The following is a 26015-nucleotide window of genomic DNA, read 5'->3' on the forward strand; positions in this document are numbered from 1 at the left end:
AAACTTAGTTTGACACTCATGAAGTGATACCCTGTGTTAATCAGACATGTCATCCTTCCCGCTTCTCATTTTAAAAATTCAACAAAGAATTGTCAAAGTAGTATTTGACTGTTCTTTGTCTGCACGTTTTGAACCTTTATTTAAGGTATTTTTACAACGGGGAAAAGTGATGCAACACTGGAATGCTTATCTGATAAACAGGGATGGAATAACAATAAGGATTTATTCTTCTGTCTCTATCCTTCTTCATCTCCCTCATTTTTTCTCACTTTCTAAGTCGGGGAAAAGTGTCCAGCAGGATGTCGCACATCACTCCTAGTTTATATTACATTGGCTTCCGATCAAGTTCAGGATCCAATTTAAAGTTCTTGTTCTGATTAAAGCTTTGCATGGTTAGGCACCTGTTTATATCTCGGACCTGCTCCATCGGTACACTACTAACAGGTCCCTCCAGTCTTCTAACCAGGGATTACTGGTGGTACCACGCACTAGTTTAAAACTAAAGGTGACCGTTCCTTTTAAAGCTGTGGCTCCAAACCTGTGGAACGTCCTTCCTATTGTCTTACGTTTTGCAGTTTCGGTTGAAGCTTTTAAAAAGCAGCTGAAGACACATTTGTTTAAATTCGCTTTTGACTCTTGTTTGTAACTTTGGGTTTTAGGTTTTAATCTTTTAAATGATTTTCATTGGTCTTTCATTTATTTATTTCCTTGCTTATTTTCTGTTTGATCTTACTGTGTCTTTTACAAATGTTTATCATGTGAAGCATTTTGTAACTTTGTTTGTAAAAGGTGCTATATCAAAGAAATGTAGTATTATATTCTATAAACAGTGATAGAATACAAATATCTGCCGCTAGCCATATCCCTCCTTTTTTCTCACTCTCTACATCCTCCTCTCTTCCCCTTCTCAGGTTTTTCTTCGGGAGTCCCTGGAGCATCGCCTGGAAAAGCAGAGGGAGATGGAGGTGCTGAGAGCAGCCATGATCATACAGGCCCACGTCATGGGCTACATGGCCAGGTACGTGGCTATTCAGCTCGACAGTAACATCAAAAACCTTCTTAGGAACAGTTTTAATGTTCATTCTAACCAAAGGTCCTATTTGTTAACTGATTTGTTGATTCTGTCCTACACACAGGAAGCAATACAGGAAGCTGCTGCATTGCATTGTGGTCATTCAGAAGAACTACCGGGCTTTCTACTGGAGGAGGAAGTTCCTGCTCCTCCGCTGGGCAGCGCTCACCTTCCAGAAACGTGTGCGAGGCCAGCTGGCCCGCCGGGCTTACAGCCAGCTGCTGGAGGAGAAGAAGAGGAGGGAGGAGGAGGAGCGCTGCAGGAGGATGGAGGAGGAGATGCAGAGGTGGGTGTCCAGTTAAAGGTCCAGTGTGTAACGTGTTTAGTTGTTCATATCAAGATCTGTGTTGCCTTTTCACAAACTTCATGAATATTTACCACCACCATCAATTCCAAGTATTCCTTTTGGCTTGAAATTTTACATTTGCATTTGCATGAACTGGGGTAGACGCTCCATATTCATGCTCCATCTTGAAATACGTTAGCCGGTAAGGGACATACAGGACATACTGCTCCACCTTTCGCGTTTTCGCTGTCACATGATAAACTTACAGTTGCTGCTAATGATGCTAACGGGTATCGTAGCTTCCCCGGCCCCCGGCAAGTTTGAAGAAGGAAACATGGAGGACCACACGTATTCAAAATCCAAATTTCAGGAACAGGAGTCTTCTTCTTGGCCCAGAAAAAGAAAAAGGAGATTGAAAAGAGCAAGAGACCGTCTTTTGAAGCGTGAAGGCTACCATAGCTGTAATACGTACTTTGAACTGCGTGGCGCGAGAGAGTTGATTGCGATATATGATCTCAGCGCTAGATGGGAGAAATTCCCACACAGTGGAATTCTCATTTAAATTCTACCATTTGCTGCTCTCATTTGACCCTTTTAACTCTAAATATTAACTGTCTGCTGCACCGGCAGTAATCCGTTTTACTCATTACATCTCAGGGTTGTGTAGAATGTATGGTTTATGTAGCAAAGACAGCAGCAGCAAATCCGAGTAGGGCTTTTAGAAATACAGAGGTCATGAGTCCAAATTCCTCCTCACAACCCCCTTTTTTATTTTACTTCACTTTTAAGACATCTATTTCACTGTTAGAATGTCATCTGTCAATTATCTTTCTTCTTTAGAGTCTAAATGCTGTTTCAAAGCCGACTCTCCAATACCAGGAATCCAGTTCTGGCAAAAATACTAAATCAATTCAATTTCTTTTTTGTCTGACATTCAAAAATATCAGACTCAGGTTACAAAGGTCACCAACTCAGCGAGAGTAGTAATTGTACAATGTTCAACTACTGTACTGTGTTTCTAATAATCCCCAATTCCCAGAAATAATACCGAGGACTTTACCTCCGTATCCTCCACGGTATCGACAGCCTTGAGACAAGGTGACACAGTTCCACCCACGCTGTCTCACTAAATGTTGCAGCAAAGATGGAGTAATACCAGAGTACATTTATGTACAGTTACTGGGATACTATTTAAAAAAAAGTATAATTTGGTTTAATATAATATATACTTTTGTTGTTCTTGTTAGGATGGATGATGCATACTTCCTGTATTGGCTTTTACAATCTGGGTTTTATGAGATTTTAATGCCACGATGAGACGGGGAAATGTAATTACTTCTGTTATTTTGGTCAATCTTATCTCTTACTGTCTGTTTCAGTGCACTGATGTATGTTTGTCTGTTTGTGTCTGTGCAGGGAGAGACAGAGGCTGGAGGCTGAGAGACTCGCCAGAGAGGTACGATAAACGGATCATTAAGGAACTCATTTGTGTGAAAAAGTGCATTGCTATTTAATTTTTAGACACTTTAACTGACGATTTCTTGCAGATGAACCCAGTCTATAAAGGCATATCCAAATAGTTCAGTGAATTTGTTAACATTTCAGTCTATCAGACACATTTCTTTCTAATTATTTTGTAATTATTTTTTAACCTTTTATCCAGTATAAATCAACTTGTTTCCGGAATTGTATAAAGGTGAGCGTAGGTATCCTGAAACAAGATGCAAGAAATGTGAAAAATGACACTTGAAATTCATAAAACTGTTTAATTTGTATAAATTATCTCACTACACTTGCAGATTTTGATAGTGGTTTTGAGAAGTATGTTTAGGACTCTTTTCTTGATAAGATTAACATTTTAAAGGTGTAAGTAAAACAATGATTCTGCCTAAAACTTGTTTATATACAAATCCGCTTTTGGTACAGTGAGCACAATAAACAAAGATGTAATGTAGATGGCAGGGATGTGGGAACACCACGCTCCCAAAAATATTTCCTATTTAAGATAGTTTTCAAATTAGTGTCTTTTTTTTCCATCCATCAGGCGGAGGAGGCTAGAAGACTGGAGGAGCTTCATCTGGCTGAGGAGTTGGCCTCTCTGGCTCTGCCTCAGCCTGCAGTAGCAGCTGCAACATCACCGGACACTGTGGAGGAGCCGGAGTCAGCGGAGGCCATCCAAGGGGCGTCTGAAGAAGTGGAGGCAATCCGTCCTCAGGAGGCGTCTCAGGTGGAGGAGATCCTGCGACTGGAGCGGGAGATCCAGTCGCTGCAGAGGCAGAAGGAGCGTCAGGAGCTCTCCCTGACCGAAGCGTCCCTCAACCGCCTGCAGCTCCTCCGTGACCAGGAGCTCAGGCGCCTGGAGGACGAGGCCTGCAAGGCGGCGCAGCAGTTCCTCGACTCGCTTAACTTTGACGAGATCGACGAGTGTGTCAGGAACATCGAGAGCTCTCTGGGAGTGGGCGAAGGGGAGGAGAAGAAGAAACGGAGTGGACGGAGGAGAGGCAACGACGAGGAAGAGGTCGACGAAGGCTTTGGGGCTGACGACGAGGCCTTCAAAGACTCGCCTAACCCAAGTGAGCACGGCCACTCGGACGGCCAGCGAACAAGCGGGATCCGAACGAGCGATGACTCGTCCGAAGAAGACCCGTACGCCAATGACGGTGTGACGCCACCGCTGGCACCAACCGCCCTGCAGCACCAGCCGCTGCCTTTACCGCCGGTGCCCCCTGCCTGCCACAGCGCCTCATCCAGCGGGGACTCTGCCTACTGCCACGCCCAGGCTTCATCTGAGGCGCAGTCCGACGACCTGGTGGAGCTCATACCGCCAGACGAGGATTCGGACTACGACCAGGATGACTATGACGAGGGCGCCATCCTTTCCAGTGGCAGTGTGGCGTTCTCCAACCCTCGCAGCGGCCAGTGGTCTCCTGACTACCGTGGCTCCGTAGGAACCTACAACAGCTCAGGGGCTTACCGCTTCAGCTCGGATGGGGCTCAGTCATCGGTGAGTCGGGTCTCCGTAACCTCAAAGGTTTCTGTAGAAGTAAGGGGACAATTGGAAGGGTTTTTACGTTGGGTTTGAGCGTCTCATTATTGTTTTTATTCCAGTTCGAGGACAGCGAGGACGACTTTGACAGGTTCGACACCGATGACGAGCTGTCGTATCGGCGTGACTCCGTCTACAGCTGCGTCACGCTCCCGTACTTCCACAGCTTCCTCTTCATCAAAGGTTAGGGTTATTACAATACTAACACTTCTTTTAGAAAATTATAATGACTGAAATGACCTGACGTTTAAAGTGCATGAGAATAGAGGATTCCCCTCTCAAAAAATAAAGTATGCCAGACGGAATTTTTAGGGGTTGAGGAATAAGGCTTGTAAATCTTCCTTTTCCATCCTTGTTTTATTTCCACAGAGAATTTTCACAAGGAAAACTGAAAATGAGAAACAGCCTTTTTACTTATCTGACTTCCTCAGAAATCATCCAAAATACAATAAACAATGCTACCATAGTTCATCATAGTTTTAGCCTGAATGCACTCAACACACAAGATTGGTATAAGAAATCTAAAAACTTTCTGTGTTTTTTAAAAATAATTTTTTTGGGGCTTTTCCGCCTTTAATTGATAAGACAGCTAGGTGAGAAACAGGAGAGAGAGGGGGAAGACATGCAGGAAATCGTCACAGGTCAGACTTGAAACCTGGAACTCTGCGTCGAGGCCTAAGCCTCAAAGTATATGTGCGCCTGTTCTACCCACTAAGCCAACCCGGCCACAAATGTATGTGTTTTATTGTAGTTACATTTTTATTAAGGTATTTATTTTTCCATGTATCACACAGTATTTCAGACACCACAGATCTGATTTTGACAGAAAACTGCAGTGTAAAATGACGCTGGTTGTCCTAAGAGGGGGCGCTAGCAGTAATGGTTACATTGGTTCTTCCTTTATAGTCCATCCTCACATAAAATGCAGCAGAAGAGAGGGACCACATGAGTAATGTCATATTTTCTTCTCCAGGCGGTCTGATTAACACGTGGAAGCGGCGCTGGTGCGTTCTGAAAGACGAGACCTTCCTGTGGTTCCGGGCCAAGCAGGAGGCTCTGAAGCAGGGCTGGCTGCACAAGAAGGGAGGGGGCTCGTCGACGCTGTCCCGCCGTAACTGGAAGCGCCGCTGGTTCGTGCTGCGGCAGAGCAAGCTCATGTACTTTGAGAATGACGGCGAGGACAAGATGAAGGGGGTGCTGGATATGCATGATGCAAAGTAAGGACTAATCAGGCTACCTCACTATGATGTTTGAATATGTTCTGGTGGTGATTTAAAATAACATATTATTCCATTAATTACTTTTTAATGACATTTTTAGGACATACTATACTATAACTTTTTAATGGCTATTTTATGACATTCTATAATATGACTTTTTAACGACATACTACTATGAAACTATGAATTTTACTGTTTTACGACATTCCATGCTATTACTACTACTACTCTTTTTTTTTCGAATGTCGAGAAAGGTTTTAAAAAAAGTCATATTATAGTATGTTGAAAAATGTAATTAAAAATCATAGTATAGTATGTGGAAAAGTCATTAAAAAGTCATTTTATAGTATGTTGAAAACAGCTGTAAAAAGTTGCTGTGTAGCTCAGTTGATAGAGCTCATGCGCGTATGTATATGAAGAGGTTTATTCCTTGAGTTAGAGGCCAAGGGTTCAAATCCGACCTGCGACACTTTCCTGAAAGTGTTCCCCATCTCTCTCCTCTTTTATATCTAGACTGTCCTAATGATTAAAGGCAGAAATGCCCAGAAAAGTAATCTCATAAAAATAAAATGACAAAAAAGTCATGGTATAGTATGTTGAAATTATCCAGAGGATGCCTGATAGCTCAGTTGGTAGAGCGTGTTCCCAGAGGTTAGTGTAGAGATTTATTCCTTGACAAAGAGGTGCATGGTTCAAATCCCACCTCCAAGGATTCCTGACAAAACTTCCTCCTCTCTCTCCTCGTCTAGTGTGTCAAAAAAAACTATGTCGAAAAAAGTTAAAAAAAAGTCATAGTATAGTATGTCGAAAAAGTAAAAAAAGTCATAGTATAGTATGTCGAAAAAAGTACAAAAAAGTCATAGTTTAGCATGTCGAAAATATTCATAAAAAAGTCATAGTATAATATGTCGAAAAAAGTTTAAAAAGTCATAGTATAGTATGTCGAAAAAAGTAAAAAAAAGTCATAGTATAGTATGTCGAAAAAGTAAAAACAAATCATAGTTTAGCATGTCGAAAAAATATTCATAAAAAAAGTCATAGTATAGTATGTCGAAAAAAGTTTAAAAAGTCATAGTATAGTATGTCGAAAAAAGTTTTAAAAAAAAGTCATAGTATAGTATGTCGAAAAAGTAAAAAAAGTCATAGTATATAGTATGTCGAAAAAAGTTTAAAAAGTCATAGTATAGTATGTCGAAAAAGTAAAAAGAAAATCATAGTATAGTATGTCGAAAAAAGTAAAAAAAAATCATAGTATAGTATGTCGAAAAAAGTAAAAAAAAAAGTCATAGTATAGTATGTCGAAAATATTCATAAATAAAGTCATAGTATAGTATGTTGAAAAAAGTCGACATACTATATTAGGACGTTTTTTACTTTTTAAGAATTTCTTTTGTGCATTTACGCCTTTAATCATTAGGACATATGGGGATGAGCTATACCAACTGAGCTACACGTTACCTTATTGTGGCTCTTTTCAAGATACTATACTATGACTTTTCTTTGTCTATTAGTACTTTTCTGGGCCTTTCTTCCTCTAATCATTAGGACAGTTTAGATATAAAAGAGGACAGAGATGGGGAACACTTTCAGGAAATAGTCGCAGGTCGGATTCAAACCCCGGGCCTCTTCATCAAGGAATAAACCTCTTCATATGCATATGGGCATGAGCTCACAAGCTACACAGCAACTTTTTACGGCTGTTTTCAGCATACTATAAAATTACTTTTTTATGCCTTTTCTACATACTATACTATGATATTTTTTTACTTTTTTCGACATACTATACTATGACTTTTTATGACTTTTTTTCAACATACTATACTATCACTTTTTTTTTTCAACATACTATACTATGACTTTTTATGAGTTTTTTTCGACATACTATACTATCACTTTTTTTTTCCGACATACTATACTATCATTTTTTTTTCCGACATACTATACTAAGACTTTTTATGACTTTTTTTTTACTTACTATATACTATGACTTTTTATGAATTTTTTTCAACATACCTTATATATATGACTATGACTATAATATGACTTTTTTATAACTTTTTTCGAGTTACTATACTATGACTGTTTTTGACTTTTTTCGACATACTATACTATGACTTTTTAAACTTTTTTCGACATACTATACTATGACTTTTTAAACTTTTTTCGACATACTATACTATGACTTTTTAAACTTTTTTCGACATACTATACTATGGCTTTTTATGACTTTTTTTCGACATGCTATACTATGACTTTTTAGAGCATTTTCGACATACCATACTATTACTTTTTATGACGTTTTTACGACATACTCTATACTATGATTATTTTGTTGGCATCCTAACTGACCTTTTTAAGATAAATAGCAAGTTGAACACTTAAAGGTTACATACCTATGGAGATATTAACCTGTTCTTGTTTGTTTGTGATCTGCAGAGAAGTCATTGATAACACCGGTAAGGAGAATGGAATCGACATTGTGATGCCAGAGAGGACTTACCACCTGATCGCTGAGTCGGCCGAGGATGCCAGGTAAATTGCGTTTGTTCTAGATGTGCTGTAAACATGTTGTACCTTTTCATGCAGACATGTAGTCCAAATCTAGTTTATTACTATGCTAACGTTACTCTGACTTCTAAGTCATTTCCCCATTAGCTTTAAACCAGTGGTGTAGTCTAATGTATTGTAGTGGGTATACTGTACCACTTTTTTAAAAGTGTGGGGTCTGAGTGTCCTCCCCCAGGGTTATTTGGAGCGTCAAAGTAGGGCTGGGCAATATATCGATATTATATCGATATCGTGATATGAGACTAGATATCGTCTTAGATTTTGGATATGGTAATATCGTGATATGACATAAGTGTTGTCTTTTCCTGGTTTTAAAGGCTGCATTACAGTAAAGTGATGTACTTTTCTGAACTTAGACTGTTCTAGCTGTTCTATTATTTGCCTTTTTCCCACTTAGTCATTATGTCCACATTACTGATGATCATTTATCTAAAATCTAAGCATGAAGATATTTTGTTAAAGCCCCAATTGTCAACCCTACAATATCATCGCAATATCGATATCGAGGTATTTGGTCAAAAATATCGTAATATCTGATTTTCTCCATATCGCCCAGCCCTACGTCAAAGACTAATATCCTGCATTCTGATACACTCTTATGCACCAATTTATGGTGGGATGACCTTTATTTATCCTATGAGAAGGAAAACACAGATGACATTCAAAATGTATCAAAATATAATGGAATATAAAGCAGTAAGGGGGCTTTCACATCAGGGACCTGAGCCCGGATCACAAAAGTTGACCCCAAAGCAACGAGGACAAAAGAAAATAGGCTAAAATAGGCTTAAATGTGCGGTGAAGGGAGGATGCTGCCGCTAGAAATCGTACAAATCTACGCACTACGCACACACTACACACTGCGCTCAGCGGGGAGCGAGTCGATGAAAGATGAGAAAAGTCTCTCTGCATGTTCCGCAGTGTTAGTTTAGTTTTTATAAACCCCTTATTTGTGAATACAAATATCTGAAGTGAAAGTTCTGTCATAAAAAATATGTATATTGTTGTGTATCATTGAGCATTTTTAAGTGGGTATATGGACATCCTGGAGATTTCTTAGTGGGTATACTGCATATATACCTGCGTATCACGTAGACTACACCACTGCTTTAATCCCTCGTGAACACTATACTGTAATGACGAGGAGGTATGGTCGCTATGGGGTTGGTGTGCCGGTTGCCCCAGGCAACACATTGATTTCCTCTCCGAGATACAGTCCACTTCCTCCTCCATATATCTGCCCTGACAGGAAGATGAACAGTGTGTGTTGGCGGCAGGTTTACAGTGCCAGCCTCTCTCTCAGTGTGAGCCAACATCAGCGCCATATGTCTGACACACAACCAGTCTGAACTCCGTTTTTTGTACCTTTTATTGCTGCCTTATTTGTACACACACTCACACATTTATGTATTTACAATCAAAATACTATCCCCATTGTTTACTGTACAGTATATTGACACACAGTGATAATTATAGGGATGCATTAATAGCACATTGTCCACAAAAAAAATAATCTTATACTTGAATTTTCCACTGGACAAATTTCATCCCATGAAAATCTTTTTACTGAAAACAGAGATAGAAAGTTTCCTCACTTCAATGTATTCAACATGTGTGACAGAAGACTGAAAACATACACCCCTGTACATGTAAAAGGGGTTAGGGTTATTAAGTAAAGCTGGAAAAAAAAAAAATACAAAAGGATTTTGCATGAAAATCCATGTACAATAACCCAAAGGAAATGTTTCCATTTTTTTTTAAATGTAGACATAATTATATTATATTATTATATATAATATATATAATTTTTTATTTAACCAGGTAGGCCGTTGAGAACAGGTTCTCATTTGCAATGGCGACCTGGCTAAGAAAAGCATAAGCGTGCAGGACAACATACAGTTTCACATTCAACACAATATAGGAGAACAGAATACAACAGGCTACATAAATGCTACATAAAGTGCAGAATAAGTAAGCGTTACAAAGCTGGCACAAATGTGTGGTGTAAGTAAGCCTAGGGATACGCAAAAGTGATCTGGTAATAACACAGTATACATTAATAGACAGTCTGTATCACCGCTTAAAGGGTCAAAATACAGATATTGCAAAGTGTGGACCAGTTAGTGATTTAGAACAGTTATAACGCAATATGCATAGATAGACAGTCTGTAAGAAGCTGAAGCATAGAGCCAATATACAGTTAGTGCAGGTTGTGGGCTAGTTATTGATTTAAATCAGACATAACACAGTAAACCTGACATAACCGGTCTATAAGAATGCTGAATGTAGTAATGAGTCAATATACAGTTATTGCAAGTATAACAGAATTATACAATATATAGAAGAGTAGATGAGTGGTGCAAAAGGGCAGGTGTGGATGTGCATCTGAGCAAAAATGCAGTGGGGCATGACAGAGATAATGGAATTAGGGTGTGCAAAAACAGGGTGTGCAAAAAATATGACTAAAATTATTCCAGAAGGAACTTTTAGTTGTCCTGATGATGATGATGATGATGATGATGATGCTGATTGTGATGCTTCCATGGTTACAGCCAGTGGTTCAGCGTGCTGAGTCAGGTCCACGGTTCGACAGAACAGGAGATCAGAGAGATGCACGATGAGCAGGCCAACCCCCAGAATGCCGTGGTGAGTCCTGCAAGGGGGGAAAGCAAAGCACTGTGGGAAATGGAGTTGTAATATTGGATGCTGAGCTGGAAGTTTTTAGAAAGAAAAACACTTTTGGTAACACTTTACTTGAAGGTATCTACATAAGAGTGGCATGACACTGTCATGAACGTGTCATAAACATTATAAACAAGTCATAAACGTTTATGACATAACACTTCGGTATTTTTCATGACAAGTTAGGGTTAGGGTTAGAGTTCATGTGACATGACACTGTCATGTGTTCATGACAGTGTCATGTCACTCCTATGTAGATACCTTCAAGTAAAGTGTTACCAAGAAATCTTTAGTTACCACACTTTTTGATATTGGTTACACTCTCTTTTTGTAAAGTCAAATAGCTTCAGAAGAAGCCCAAAAGCAATTGGCGTACACTGAGTACATCTCAATTCATGGATGCATCTGTTTGCGTCTTTTCTTCTCTTTCCACTAACTTTGTTTGATTTGTGCCACTTTTAAAATTCACTCAGCAATCAATCTGAACACACTTTTAGATTTATTCTCTAGTGTTGATGTAGAGTCTTTTGTGTTGAACTAACAAACACAGAGATAGTATTGGAAATGCTACATCCTCTTTTAAGTGTTGTACCTTGGAGCAAATGTTTTGCTGCTTTTATCCCTGTGTGTCTGTGTGTGTCTGTGTGTGTGTGTGTGTGTGTGTGTCTGTGTGTGTGTGTGTGCGTGTGTGTGTGCGTGCGTGTGTGAGATAATTGGTTTCCACAGGGCAGAAAAAGGTCAAACTCATTATTTAAGCCCTGAACACTGTCACTAAACCTCCCTCTGTCCCTTCAGGGCACATTGGATGTGGGGATGATCGATTCAGTTTGTGCGTCAGATAATCCAGAGAGGTGAGAACCTGCCTCGAACATCACATCTCTGGCTTTCCTCTTTTTTGTGCATTGTTGCACTCTGTTTCACGCACTATGGCAAAGCGTAGGCACCAGAAAGTGTCTTTTAGATAAAAGCAGTCTGATGCTGCTTTTAACAGTTGCATTCAGTTTAAAATCCCTCAATAGTTGCAACTGCTCATGTAGGTTTGCTTCTGTTATATGGTATTCTGTCAATGAGTGCTAAATTTTTTTTTAAATGGTCTGCAAAGTCACAAAATGGAAGGTCTCGAAAATCTAGAAGCAGCAAAGAAAAGTAATTTATAAGTCAATGCCACAGTACAGTTTATTTTGAATGGAGCCACTAGAGGATGCTGTTTGAACAATCATCTAAAACAAAAACCTAATAATTCCTGCTTTATAACTTCAAGCTGCTCAGAAGGTGTTTTTGTCTGTCCTCTAGCCCTTGTGTTGTCCTCGGGGCAAAATTGACCCCTTTTAAAATTGTCTATATCAAAAATACAGGTTTCTTTCAACTAAATTGCCCAAAAATAACCTGGATAGTTCCATACACGCATCGGGCTGTAATTATGCATCAACATACGTTCCTCTGATCTTAACTATTAGCTAAAATAATTCATAAGTTTGTAACTAAAAATAATTTGGCATAATTTAATATGAATTTTAATTTATTTATTATTGACCATATACTCAAAAAATAAGGGTAAAACTAGCGGTGATGAGTTGGAATGAAGTTGGCCGAGAAGATGTCACACAGAATTGGGTGATAATTTATACTTCATGCTTAATAAAACTGGCAAAACAGTGGCCCGTTAGCTCAGTTGGTAGAGTGGGTGCACATATGTGGAGGTTTATTCCTCGATGTGAAGGTCCAGGGTTCAAATCCAACCTGTGACAGTTTGCCTGCATGTCTTCCCCCTCTCTCGCCCCTTATATCTCAGCTTTCAGTCAAGTCAAGTGGGTTTTATTGTCATTTCAACCATATACACTGTATATAGCGAAACAAAACAAAGTTTCACCATCGATCAAGTTTATACACATTTAAAATATATAAAAACAACATTTTATAAAACCATTATATACAAGCGACATTCGAGACATTTAGTGCACACACATTATAGACTTTACATAAAATGCAATTACTACTTAAAGTAGAGCATTTAAGACAGACAAGGGATAGGACAGACAATAGACAAAAAAAGATATAAGTATAAGTAGACTTGTAACAGAGCATTGATTGGCTTTCCTATCCAATAAAGGCAGAAATGCCCCCAGTGAGTGGGTAGCTCACCTGGTAGAGCAGGCGCCCATATATAGAGGTTTACACCTCGCTGCGGCCGCAGGTTCGACTTCAGCCCTTTCATGTCTTCAGCTGTCCTATAAATAAAGGCCTAAAATGCCCCAAAAATAATCAAACAACAAAAAACAGACCGGGTCCATTTTGACGATGGTTGATGGAAAGACAACACAAGGGCTAGTTTCGTTTATTCCACAAACGTCAACCGGACGACTGACATTTTTGTTCGTGATTTGTCAGCTGTTAGGGAAGCATTTGAGGATTTGTCTTCTTCTCAACATTAACTGCATTTCTGAACCCGTCACAGGCCGAACTCCTTCGTCATGATCACGGCGAACCGCGTGCTGCACTGCAACGCCGACACGCCCGAGGAGATGCACCACTGGATCACTCTGCTGCAGCGCTCCAAAGGAGACACGCGCGTCGATGGGCAGGAGTTCATCATCAGAGGTGACAACGCAACGCCCCCTTTACCCTTCGTGTCTTGTGAGGGTGGCTTGAGAGGGCTGGAGTCTATCCCACAATGCATTTAGACAAAAAGGTTTTACAGCTGCAGAGCAACAAACACACAGCAGCTTACACTAGGGCTGGGCAATATATCGATATTATATCTTCATTGATATATGAGACTAAATATCGGGCCCTATTTCAACGATCTAAGCACACGGCGTGAAGCGCCTGGCGCAGGTGCGTTTGATGATTATTTTACCAAAATTCTCATTGTGTTAATATTTTGTGGCACCAATTGCACCAATTGTCAACCCTGCAATATCGACATTGATGTATTTGGTCAAAAATTTGAAGCATTTTTCTGAATTTAAATAGGCATTACCAGCAACACAAACTTGACAGAAACATTTCTAGTTAATTAAGCTAAAAAGAATGACATTCTGAAATATTGAATGCAATTTGCAGGTTTTAGCACACGTTTTAGTACCTGCAAATTCATAAATTTGGGAACTATTTGCTGTTGTGTCAGGCTGACTGTACACCTTTTGTAATGACACAAAATTCTAGCAACTCAAACATCTGATTCCTTTATTTCCACCAGGCTGGTTGCACAAAGAGATTAAGAACAGTACCAAAGCCTCGCTGAAGCTGAAGAAGCGCTGGTTCCTGCTTACCCACAATTCCCTGGACTACTATAAGAGCTCCGAACGTAACGCCCTGAAGCTGGGAACGCTGGTGCTGAACAGTCTCTGCTCGGTGATTCAGCCGGACGAAAAGGTCTTCAAAGACACTGGTAAGAAAAGGAAATCGAATGGACTTAAAATACACATGCAAGACGCCAGAATAAGAATCGAGTAAAGTGAGATTACATTTTGCCGAAATGGCCTCCTAAACATGAATTTAACCTAACATGCTTCATTTTTGCCCTCACATCCTTTCTCACAGTCAGAAACAGTTGTAACTTTGCAATGTCATTAAACATGACTCATTTCTTTGGCCTCTTCTTGATGTCATGCTCCTGACAGGCTACTGGAACGTGATCGTGTACGGCCGGAAACACTCGTACCGTCTCTACTGTAAGCTGCTGAATGAGGCCACGCGTTGGGCCAACGCCATCCAGAACGTCATCGACACCAAAGCTCCCATCGACACGCCGACCCAGCAGCTCATCCAGGACATCAGGGTAGGAAACATCTTTTGGGCTCCTGCACGCTGGCTGCGTGGCGTGTCCATTTTTATTTCGGCTCCCATGTTAACAGGTTAAAGCTTGCACACGCCTGAAAAAACACGTGCATGCTAGAAACAGGACCGCCGCCTATTTTTCACGCGACACGCAAGTGTGTTGGAAGGCGTTTCCAGAAAAAAATAGGACAGGAAAAGATGTTTATATGTCATTTTGACACAACTACATTTAATAAATGACATTTTGATGTTTGAAAGTCTCGAGGTTTTGACATAAATGCAGATATAAATGCAATTTAAAAAAGAAAAAAAAAAATTATAATTATCGATTTTCAAGTATTGCACCTATCAATACAGAACGAAATATTCTGTAGTCTATTTTGCCGTCAATACTGCCGACGTTGTCTTTGCTGTAATCAAATCAGAATATAGGGTTGAAGAACACGCTATTATTTCATTTTATCAATGGGCAACATGGCATCATGACTTTGCGTAAATATATACGCCACTTTCATAAAGCCAAATGGCGTGTTATTTTACGCCATTTTCAGCTATCCACGTGTATGATACACGCTGGATACAGCTGATGTAAACAGACCCACCACGTGGCCTCGCCACGTTGCGCGTTATCGCGAGAACGCGACATCACACGCCTGGCAAGAAAAAAAAAAATGGTTGAGTTTAGGAAAAGAACACAGGGAAAGGCTTTAGTAACAAAACAGTGACAAAAAAACGGAAAATAACGACTAAAACACGCTTACGACAACAACAAATGGTTGGATTTAGGAAAGAAACATTGGGTAAGGCTTATTAAAAACAAAAAATTAAAAACAAAAAACGGCAAAAAACGGCCGAAAAATCACCACACGCAAGGCGCAAACCCGGCTCTCCCAGGTGAAAGCCCTGTGTTTTACCCATCCACCACCCCAACCTACATCCTTACCCAATCCCTCGTTCCTTTATACCACTCGCTACGGCGGAAATGGACTCGCAATATAGGCCAATGGCGGCCGATTTGCGTTGATATACACGCAAAAATGCGATTATGCGTCTTCATAACACGCAAAAACGGAATACAAATTGGCGTGTCATACATACGCCAATTCATGAGATCAGTCTGCAATGGGAAACATCCATGTGTACAGACAAGACTAGCAGCGCCGCGTCAGACACGTTTCTGGTGTGCAAAGACATAGCAAACGCCACGCAGCCGCCACGCAGGCAGCGTGCAGGAGGCCTTAGCGTAAAGCTGACTGAGACTTCCATCAGCTCCGTCCATGTCGCTGTAGTTCCCACCAGAAGCTTAAAGAGGGCGATACAGATTAATGAATGCAGAGAAGGATCATTCTAGAGTCAGCAGTCAGATTCAGCTTCATTTAAAAAGACAGTTTAAGTATTTTTAACAGCATGAGATCACTATTAAAGATTTGCTATTTTACTCTGCCACCAGTTTTCACCCAACATATCCTGCCAGTTAATTGACTGAGTATTTGACCAACTTTAAGACAAATTAAGACAAATAAAGTGGGTCAATAAATATATTGGAATTTATAAAAAGTCATAGTATATTACGTCATGAAAATTCCTTCCAAAAATCATTGTGAAGTATGTCATAATGCAGTTAAGAAGAGTCATAGTATATAATAAAAAAATATAAATATGTCATAAAAATTTATAAAAATGTCAGTATAATTTTTTTTCAAGCATTTTCATTTCACACAGAATGATGATTAAATAAAATTTGATTGATGATCAGGTCTCACATGTAAGATACTGCAATGGCATATACACCGGCAGCACGCTCCAGATAAGAGTTTAAAGTCAGACTGGGGACAAATAAAACGGGTCAATAAGTATTATGAGAACATTAAAAAATGTCACAGCATAGTATTTCATTCCAAAAAAGTCATAAAAAAGGATAATAGTGTAGCGCGTCGTAAAAAGTCAAAGCAGAGCATTGTACTGAAGTCAGGCTTCTCTGCTCTCTGCAGGAGAACTGTCTGAACTCGGAGGTGGTGGAGCAGATCTACAAGAGGAACCCCATCCTCCGCTACAGCCACCACCTGCTGCACTCGCCGCTGCTGCCGCTGCCCTACGGAGACATCCACCACACCGGTCAGTCACACACATACACACGCAAAGACGAGATGGCCTACACTTAGCCATGGTTTCTTTAACAATATTGCATCACTGCATATTCCCTCTTTATATTACTATTACATGGTGTTTAATATTAACTTCACTGCCATTACATATTTCAATCATTATTGGTTTGCATTTTCATATTAGTATCTTTAGAGTTGTTCTTTTGATGACATCCTATCTTGCGCATTCCCTGTTTTATGTATGCGATCAGTGCTGCTTAAAATTTGTGCTCTAATGCAAGGATCGACCAATAATCGGCCGATATTTGGGGGCCGATATTTGGCAGTTTGCAGATGAACTGTATCGGTGTTTCATTTTACAGATAACCGATAAAGTGAATTATTATTATTATTATTGTTATTATTATTATTATTATTATTATCACTAACCACGTCTCTCTGCCCGGCTCAGCTCTGAGAAGCAGAAGCTACACGACGCTGCAGGACGAAGCCCTCAAAGTGTTCAGCTCTCTGCAGCACCTGGAGGGCGTGGCCGACCCGGTGCCCATCATCCAGGGCATCCTGCAGACCGGCCAGGAGCTCAAACAGCTGCGGGACGAGCTCTACTGCCAGCTGGTCAAGCAGACGACGCGGCCGCAGCAGCCCGGCAGCCCGGCGAACCTCTGCAGCTGGAAGATCCTGGCCTGCATGTCCTGCACCTTCATCCCAACCAGGAGCATCCTCCGATACCTCAAGTTCCACCTTAAGAGGTATTGGCATGTTTGCAGACAGTTTGTGTCTCCAGAAAAAAAAGGTGTTTGGGGATACAACAAATGATAACGTTTCTTTAAAGATTAATCTACAGGTTTAATTTTTATCTTAATGTACACTTAATGGAACACTTGAACACTTACGATCTGCCCCAACCCTGTGTTCTTTTAAAGCAAGACTTGTAGTGCTCATATTATGCTTTTTGCCTTTTTACCCTTTCCTTTATTGTGTTCTATATCTTTTTTGTGCACGTTATAGGTTTACAAAGTGAAAAAGGCCAAAGTCCCCCCCAAAGGGACTTACCATCTCCAACAGAAAACACTGTTCACCAACTGCTCCAAACAGCTCTGTTGTAGTCCAGCCTTTACTTCAGAGACCAACGTAGTCACTTTGGAACACACGTTATAATCGCTAGCTGCCGGGCACCCTGAGGGCCCCTCATACTCTGCTTCTGACTGGCTAGTAGTCCTTACCTAGCTACTGCGCATGTGCGACTCCCAACAAAGATGGAACAGAAGTGAGATGTCTCACTCTGTAGCTAAAACAGAGAGCTCAACACACAGGGTGAAAAGAGGAGCTGCAGCAATATGCAGTATGACAAAAATATGGTGTTTTTTGAAAATTAAACCATGTAAACCTATTCTGATACGTCTAATTACAATTATGAACCTGAAAATGAGCACAATATGAGCACTTAAAAACTTTTGTGTTTGACATTGCTTTTCCTGAGATCATTTAGAGATGATGATTCCTACACCTCTATGCTTTAAAGTCTTTGAAATTGCTTTGTGTGTGTATGCTTATGTAAAGCACTTTGAATTGCATTTGCGTATGAACTGCGCTATATAAATACATTGCCTTGCCTTAATGTTCCAATCCAAATCACTCTCTCCGCAGGACTCGAGAGCTCTTCCCCGGCTCGGAGATGGATCGTTACGCCGCCTTTGCCCTCGACTCCCTTAAGAAGACTCGAGCGAGGGAGAACATCCCGTCCCAGGAGGAGATCCGCGCCATCATTGCCCAGCAGGACATGAGCACCACCGTTCACTGCCACGGAGGAGGCTCCTGCAAGATCACCATCAACTCACACACAACAGCCGGAGAGGTGGGTGACAGGAAACAGTATTATCAACATAATCCCATCACTTTCTATGTGTCTAGAAGTAATAGTCCTGTTTAGAGGCCTTAGGCCCTATCTTGCACCCGGCGCAGCGCAAAGTAGTTTGAGACCGACGCAGTTGTCAATTTCCCGTCCAGCGCCCACGTTGTTTAAATAGCAAATGCACCTCTGCCCTTCTTTGCGCCCATGGGCGTGCTGGTCTTACAGGGAGGTGTGTTCAGGTGAATTCTTAGGGTATTGCCATCTTGAGGCAGCGGAAAGTGATCGCGCCATTGACCAACAAAAACCTGGTCTAAAGTCAGTAGCGCAGCATTTCATTGTTATTTTAACAGCAAATTATGCATAGCGCGCGCAGTATGCTTGTTACACACGCAGGGACGCGCAGCAGCACATAAACATCCAAAAGATTACAAATAAAAATATTACGGTGCAAATCCTCCATCATAATAGCAATGCGCCAAGGTACAAACGCGCCTGGCTTTTAAAGGGAATGGGAGATAACACTCTGATTGGTTTATTGCATGTTACGCCCAAAACACACCTATGAATTAACTAATTACAACCATTTTGAACCATGCGTTGTGCGCTTAGATCGTTAAAATTGGGCCCATTGTGTTAACTTCTTAAATAGTCTTAAGGTATGAGAAGGTTACCTAACAATCCTCTTCAAAGTACAGTTCACATTTTAGTTCACATTCCACTTTCATTATTTAAATAGTTTGATCTCATCTGATATGCACATTTTAGTTGCTTGTATCTCATTCTGTGTGTGCTTTAGGTGGTGGAGAAGCTGATCCGAGGCCTGGCCATGGAGGACAGCAGGAACATGTTTGCTCTGTTTGAACAGAACGACACCACAGAGAAAGCCATCGAGAGCCGCACAGTGGTGGCCGACGTGCTCGCCAAGTTTGAAAAGTAAGCATCTAAGAGTCAGTGTTGTTAGTGTATGTTTTTTTTGTTGTCTGAAGCAGAACAATGCTCTTCATGAACCGTCTCTCTGGTCTCCAGGCTTTCAGCCAGCCAAGACGAAAACAACATGGGCTGGAAGTTTTACTTCAAGCTCTACTGCTTCTTGGACACAGACAACGTTCCCAAAGACAGCGTGGAGTTTGCCTTCATGTTTGAACAGGTAAGACGCAATTCAAACCTTTAAATTTAAATAATTGTCCTTCTGTGTAGAGCCATCATCTCTTACTTAGTAATTTACTTAGTTATTTGGTCTATGAATTGTCAGAAGAAATAACAATCACAGTTTCTAAATTCCTTATCTTGTCCAAACCAGGACTCCGAATTCCAAATATATATCCTTTTTCATGGAACATTACAAGACTTTCATTTTCTGTTGACTGACTTGATTAATTGGCTAATAGTTCAAGCTCTAATAGATATTTAATAATTAACAGAATTCTATTTTAGTAGAAGTAGATTAGTTTTTTTTTTCTATCATTTCATTTTATGCAATAGATTTTTGCATTTTATTAATGGTAACATTGTTAGTTTCTTCAGTCAATCAAAACACTATCACACATTTGTATTGAGCAGGGGTGGGTATTTTTTTTTACACAATGAATTGGGTCAATATTGTCTAGTATTTAAAAAAGAATTATGTTGATACAAGCACTGATGCATTTGAGCTTCTTTTATTAAATATAAAATAGGGTTTTTTACATTTTTATATTCCGCAAAGCAAGGCATTTTGGTATTGCACCTATAACTAGGTATAGTACAACTTGTTTTCTCTAGTAATGACAGAACATTTTCTTTGGCTAAAATCTAAGTGTATAATAAATCAAATGTCTTGGAGTCGTTTATGTCATGTATTGAAAATGGCAGCTTTGGACAAAAGATAAACTAACTTACTGAGGCAGTTGTTCTGGAAGCTTTCTTTATCTTACATTTTCTCTGTCTGCAGGCCCATGAAGCGGTCATTCGCGGTCAGTATCCGGGCCCTGAGGAGACTCTTCAGTTCCTGGCTGCCCTCAGACTTCAGTACCTCCAGGGAGATCACAGCTCCCAGACCACCGTCCCCGAGATGTCCCAGGTGTTCCCCATGGCGCGATTGCGGGCCCGGGTGCAGAACTCTGCCAAGACGTTTGCTCCGGGCTCTGGCTCGGTGGCCGACCGCTCGGGGACTTCGGAGAGGAAACGCTCGAGCTTCCTGGAGGGAACACTGAGGCGGAGCTTCAGGAGCGGCTCGCTGAGTCGGCAGAAGCTTGAGGAGGAGAACAGCCTGGAGGCGTGGATGAGGGAGGAGGCGGCGGCCGTGAGAACCAGCGTGATGGACAAGTGGAAGAAGCTGCAGGGGATGAACCAGGAGCAGGCCATGGTCAAATACATGGCTGTGGCGAAGGAGTGGCAGGGATACGGATCCACACTGTTCAACGTGGAGGTGAGGACAGAAATGATGTCAGGTTTTTATTTGTCAGTATGCTTGCTCGTTTGAATATCTGCTATTTTTTACATTCTATGTTATTTTTTAATACTTCTCTTTACTTTATTTATATCATTTTCAAACTCCTATTTTCAAATATTTTTGTTTAAATACCAGCAAATAGAAATGATGAATGGTGTTATTGGAATTTAGTAGTTTTTTAAGTTTGGGGGAATTAAAAAAAATACTTAGTTAAATCAACCTAAGTGATGTACGGAAGAAGATAAGGGAGAATGTGCAAAATGTATTTGAGTTCTGACTTTAAAGTAGGAATTCTGTGAAAAAACTATCTGACTTTATTCTCAAAATTCGTTAATTTTCCCCATATTTACGACTTTAAACTCGGAACTCAAATACTTTTTTCACATGTGGCCCTAATCCTCTTCCGTAGTGATGATTTCATGTTCTACCATTTCAAGTTTAAATGTGAATCGGACCAAAAGTGTGAGAAAGGCCAGCCATCATGCTTGTCGTTTCTGCTTGTCATTTAGTGTCGGGACGGAGCGTTCCCCTTCGAGCTGTGGTTGGGCGTGAGCCGGGAGGCCATATCGGTGTACAAACGAGGAGAGCCGTGGCCTTTGGAGGTTTTCCCGTATGAACAGATTCTCTCCTTCGGCGCTCCGCTGGCCAACGCCTACAAGATCGCAGTTGAGGGCCGAGAGCTGGTCTTTGAAACGCAAATGGTTTGTACAAGAAAATACATTGTTCGTTTCATTTTTGAATGTTACATCAGGTAACATCAGCATTGTCAAATCATTGACACACGTCAAACAGAAAAAGCACTGCAGCAATTTACCTTGGCAAGCGAATACGTTCCTAGCAGTGTTTACATTGGAATTAATTGCTTTCGAAATTCCATAAATGTTCGAGTGACTAAGCCTTAAAATCATAAATCCTCAGACATTTACAAAAGCATGAACGAATGAAATAAAACACCAACCTTTCAATCTTGATATATCAAGTACTGTATAAACACTCTTCCTCTCCGCTGCAGGTTATGGACATCGCCAAGCTGATGAAGGCCTACATCAGCATGATTGTCAAGAAGCGATACAGCAACAGTCAGTCCGTCAGCAGCCACGGCAGCCAGTGTACCGCCTGGTGAACTCCGCCCTTTAACCTTTGACCTTATGGCCTCTTACTGTGGTGCCGCAGAGCGTCAAGCGTGGCCGCAGCAGCCCATGGATGGACGCCCATCCTCGGCCCTCTGGACGGAGCAGCTCGTACATTTGACATGTCAGACTGACTCTGTGAATGCTGAAGACAAACCACAATGCTCTTAATGTTAATTAGCTCGATTTTTTTTGACTGATTTTATTCCAAAACGATAAACATCCACTTCTGATAGCTCAGAACCTTAAAAGAAACACAGTGAGCAACCATTTCATTTTTTAGATGTAGTATGAACCATTTGAACTGTCTCTCAGGTCAAAGAGTGAAAATGTAAAATAAACCAACTACAAGACTAACACTGTACCTACAGTCATGCTAATAAAGCAGCCTTTTTTTAATTGAATTGAATTGAATTGACAATTTGAATCAAATGTCTTTGGTTGCCAGCTTTTTCAAACTCTCTCCAATCAAACAAGCTACTTGAGTCATGTAACTTTTACACTGACAACACCACAAGCCCTACATTGTTTGTAAATTTACATTGCCTGGGTTAGGGTTAGGTTTGGAGTTAACCCTAATTATCAAAGGGGAAAAATATATACATTTACCTCAATGTCCTTCTTAACAAGTATAGTAACATTTCATTAATTAATTTGCCTCCTGAAGCCAAGAAGGGCTCATGAACCTTGAATCTAAGGTTATATGAACGGGACAACATCTCAAAATATAAAGGTTTCTACAATGAAACAATCCGTTATCCCTTAACAAATGCATGGAATGAAAAGGATGGTCTAAGATAACACAATGTTGTGTTCAACAGCAAAACCCAGAGATTTATCCACGTATCTAGAGTAAGTCCAATATCAAAATATAACTGCATTAAAAACAAGTGGCCCATAGCATCGACAAGAACAAATTAAATAAAGGCTGTTAATTTAGTCATTTGACGACACAAATATATGACAGGAACATTTTATCCAAATGTTCCTCTGACACCTAGTGGACTCCTGATATAGCCAATGCAACAAATGCTACTTTCCCACTGTTTCTCAGACCAAAGAAAACCAGCTTAACGTTCAGCACAACCTTATTTTCTCATCAGTTCTCGTTTAGTCAGAGTTTTCTCCTGAAGTGGGGATGTGTTTTGGAATAACACTGTTAATTTCTCCCTGATGCTAATGTGCTGTGACAACACAAGGACTGTTGTTGCAGGATGGGGCTATTTGTTACTGAGGTTTTTGTTCGTGTGTCTGTGTGTGTGTGTGAGTGGGAGTTTTAAGAGGCGTGTGTCTATGTGTCGGAATGTAAAAAAACTAAGCAAAAGCAGAGAAGATAAAGAAAATAGTTAAAGACTTTTCCTCTGCTTTGAAGAACTCTGGGACTTGACCTATACAGACTTTCTTCAGGATGATCTGTTCACTGTAAATAGTATGCAACTGTACTCGTCTTAAGCATTTCAAGTTTGTAATTGATTGTTTTTGATTGATTTGCTGATCATTTCAAAGGTCACACAAGTTTAAACTAAGCGGGAAGAACTCTACTCAAATCAGATTTTGCCTTATCGATGCCACTCTTGTTCCAGAATCTGGAAGGTGCTCCCATGTTCCCTTTGCGTATTTTTACACTGCATAATCTGTCCAGCTATGCAAGTCATTCAAGCTAAACTCAAAATTATTTTCCTGTAACAAATTATTGTAACTTAATTATTGTTAGTTTGTTAATAGCGAAGGCATATGTCAAAACACCGCTGCATCCATAGTTTTCTGTGTAAGCCCCCAAATCTGCAGCGTTAACTCATTGCAATGTGCCTCTCATCTGCCTCTCAGATTGGACACTTTTCACTCCAGAAAAGCAGCAATTTGATGACATTCACTCTCTATATCAACACGCCCCAATGCTGTAGCTTGACTAGTTCTTAGCCAAATTTAAAGTGATGAATGTCAAAACTAATACGGCGTCATGTTAATTCATTAATTTCTAAGAACTAAGGTTGTACCTCGAGGAAATCTTTACTGTAAGATGATATGGATTGGCCAAAATCTAACTTCTCTGTCTGATTATTCAGTCCATAAACAGTTTGTCAATTAATAATCTAGAAAATGTATTATATTGCTAAATAAAACTACATGTCACCCACTCTTAATAGTAACCAGGAACTTGTTAGAAAACATTGTTTTAGAACCACTAAACAACTGGTTGCTGGTTTTATTCGTACAACATAAAATTCAGATTGGACAGATAGTCTAGCTAGCTGTCTGGATTTACCCTGCAGAGATCTGAGGAGCAGTTAACCATAGTCCTCACAAATCCACCGGAGTTTAAAATGCAGACACAAAGGAAGCCCAAGGCAACGGATATCTGCCCTAAATGAGTGATATCCGGCGGATTTTCCTGTGGTAACTGAGCAATCCCGGAAGTGGAAAATCAAGGATATAGACTTATTCTACGTTACTGCTTTCCCGCACCTGTAAGCACTTAAAAATGCACAAAAGCCTCAAAATATGACTAAAAGACAGAAAAAGTAATTTTTGTCAAAACCTTCCAGATGTATATATGGCTTTTAAACAGTATGCAAAGACCCTTTAAGTAAGTCAAACTGCAATGATTGAAACATTACTAGATTGAAGTGCTGGCTTTCATCAGATTCCAGTTTGGATGACTTGCTCAGTTGTACTTTTTGCAGTGTAACATTCCTACAACATTTCACTGGAGCTCCGCGGGCGGCAGATCCCTCCAAAGACGTGTGTGCAGGTTTCTTCCACAGTGCCTTGTTGTATATTGTGTACACTTATTTTGTTTTCCATGTGTGGTTTCTTTTTGGTATAATGTGCAATGTTATATAAATATATATATTATATAATCACGCGGCTGTACATTTTATACTGTAAGTCTTTGCCTGATGACCACATGGAGATTTTCTCAAGATAAAAATCTTGTTTTTTGTATTTTTCTCTACGCAGCCATCCAACTGACAGTGGATTTGTGACACAATACTGGTATCTTGTTTCTTTTAAATCTGTATTAGCTGTGTTATGTATTGAAAGGATGATTCTAACAATAAATGAATACACATTTGGTCTGGAATCACATTCACTGTAACAATTTCTCTCTTTATTTTATACTATTTTTGGGTCTCTGTAAATTAGAGGGTGGTGTAGACCTATATCTGTGAAGTATCCTGAGATAACTTCTGATATGATTTGACACTATTAATAAAAATTAATTTAATTGCACTAGGAAGAACATTCCTAAGCCCATTTATTTCTACTGAAAACGTCAATCTTTAACATGTTTATAGGATGGGTTTTGGTGGCCTGGGAGTTAACGAATCGATTTAAAACAATTTGTAGTAAAAGAATGCACCTTGTATGTATGTGCAGTATGACTTTTGTACTACTAGAAATAATACTATCACCAGCCTTAACCTTTAATCGATTAGTACTTTTTTATAGACAGAAAATACAGATTACTTTGTTGCTGCATTATGACATCACAATCACTATTTGACTGCAATATCCCTAAAAGCATGTTTTGGGTAGCCTAGTTGACACCAGACCATTCTCAGTTGTAACGGTTCAGTCGCAGCACATTTCCAAAGTGGCGTCACCAACGGACGCCGCTCAAATGCCTCTGGGCGCAAATGGATAGACCTTCAACCAATCAGACCAACGATCCGGGTGACGTAGCAGCGTCAGCGGCATCAACGGGTTGCTGCCGAAGCGGTGGCCGTCATGTTGAATGTAAACGTGTTCATGCCACCTGGCAATAACAGGGACCGCCCCCGTGATTACGTTTTTTCTGACTGCCAGCGTTCACATGGTCGGGATGCGCGTTCTTCTTCT

The 26015-nt window shown here is 40.3% G+C and overlaps 1 protein-coding gene and 1 long non-coding RNA gene across 3 annotated transcripts in view; one reads left to right on the plus strand and one right to left on the minus strand.

The window, feature by feature from the left end:
* The window catches only part of myo10 (myosin X), a 167035-nt gene extending 141773 nt beyond the window's left edge, over nucleotides 1-25262 (plus strand). For both annotated transcript variants that reach the window (XM_039815523.1, XM_039815522.1), the window contains exons 22-41: nucleotides 912-1018; nucleotides 1137-1358; nucleotides 2775-2814; nucleotides 3403-4362; nucleotides 4467-4587; nucleotides 5378-5621; nucleotides 8061-8156; nucleotides 10745-10838; nucleotides 11670-11725; nucleotides 13330-13472; nucleotides 14074-14265; nucleotides 14498-14655; nucleotides 16646-16769; nucleotides 17211-17508; nucleotides 18407-18614; nucleotides 19408-19544; nucleotides 19638-19758; nucleotides 20542-21018; nucleotides 21552-21743; nucleotides 22055-25262. In XM_039815523.1, coding sequence (XP_039671457.1) covers nucleotides 912-1018; nucleotides 1137-1358; nucleotides 2775-2814; nucleotides 3403-4362; nucleotides 4467-4587; nucleotides 5378-5621; nucleotides 8061-8156; nucleotides 10745-10838; nucleotides 11670-11725; nucleotides 13330-13472; nucleotides 14074-14265; nucleotides 14498-14655; nucleotides 16646-16769; nucleotides 17211-17508; nucleotides 18407-18614; nucleotides 19408-19544; nucleotides 19638-19758; nucleotides 20542-21018; nucleotides 21552-21743; nucleotides 22055-22165 — 4101 coding nt within the window. In that variant the 3' untranslated portion in view covers nucleotides 22166-25262. The remainder of the gene's footprint in view (nucleotides 1-911; nucleotides 1019-1136; nucleotides 1359-2774; nucleotides 2815-3402; nucleotides 4363-4466; nucleotides 4588-5377; nucleotides 5622-8060; nucleotides 8157-10744; nucleotides 10839-11669; nucleotides 11726-13329; nucleotides 13473-14073; nucleotides 14266-14497; nucleotides 14656-16645; nucleotides 16770-17210; nucleotides 17509-18406; nucleotides 18615-19407; nucleotides 19545-19637; nucleotides 19759-20541; nucleotides 21019-21551; nucleotides 21744-22054) is intronic.
* Nucleotides 9544-14907, minus strand: LOC120568187. The gene is made up of 3 exons (XR_005640670.1): nucleotides 14539-14907; nucleotides 14147-14262; nucleotides 9544-10845 (listed from the first exon to the last, which is right to left on the minus strand). It is a non-coding gene; the product is annotated as an uncharacterized LOC120568187 (long non-coding RNA).
* Nucleotides 25263-26015: the final 753 nt, after the last annotated feature.

This window comes from Perca fluviatilis, chromosome 11, assembly GCF_010015445.1.
Source record: "Perca fluviatilis chromosome 11, GENO_Pfluv_1.0, whole genome shotgun sequence".
Taxonomy (NCBI): Eukaryota; Metazoa; Chordata; class Actinopteri; order Perciformes; family Percidae; genus Perca; species Perca fluviatilis.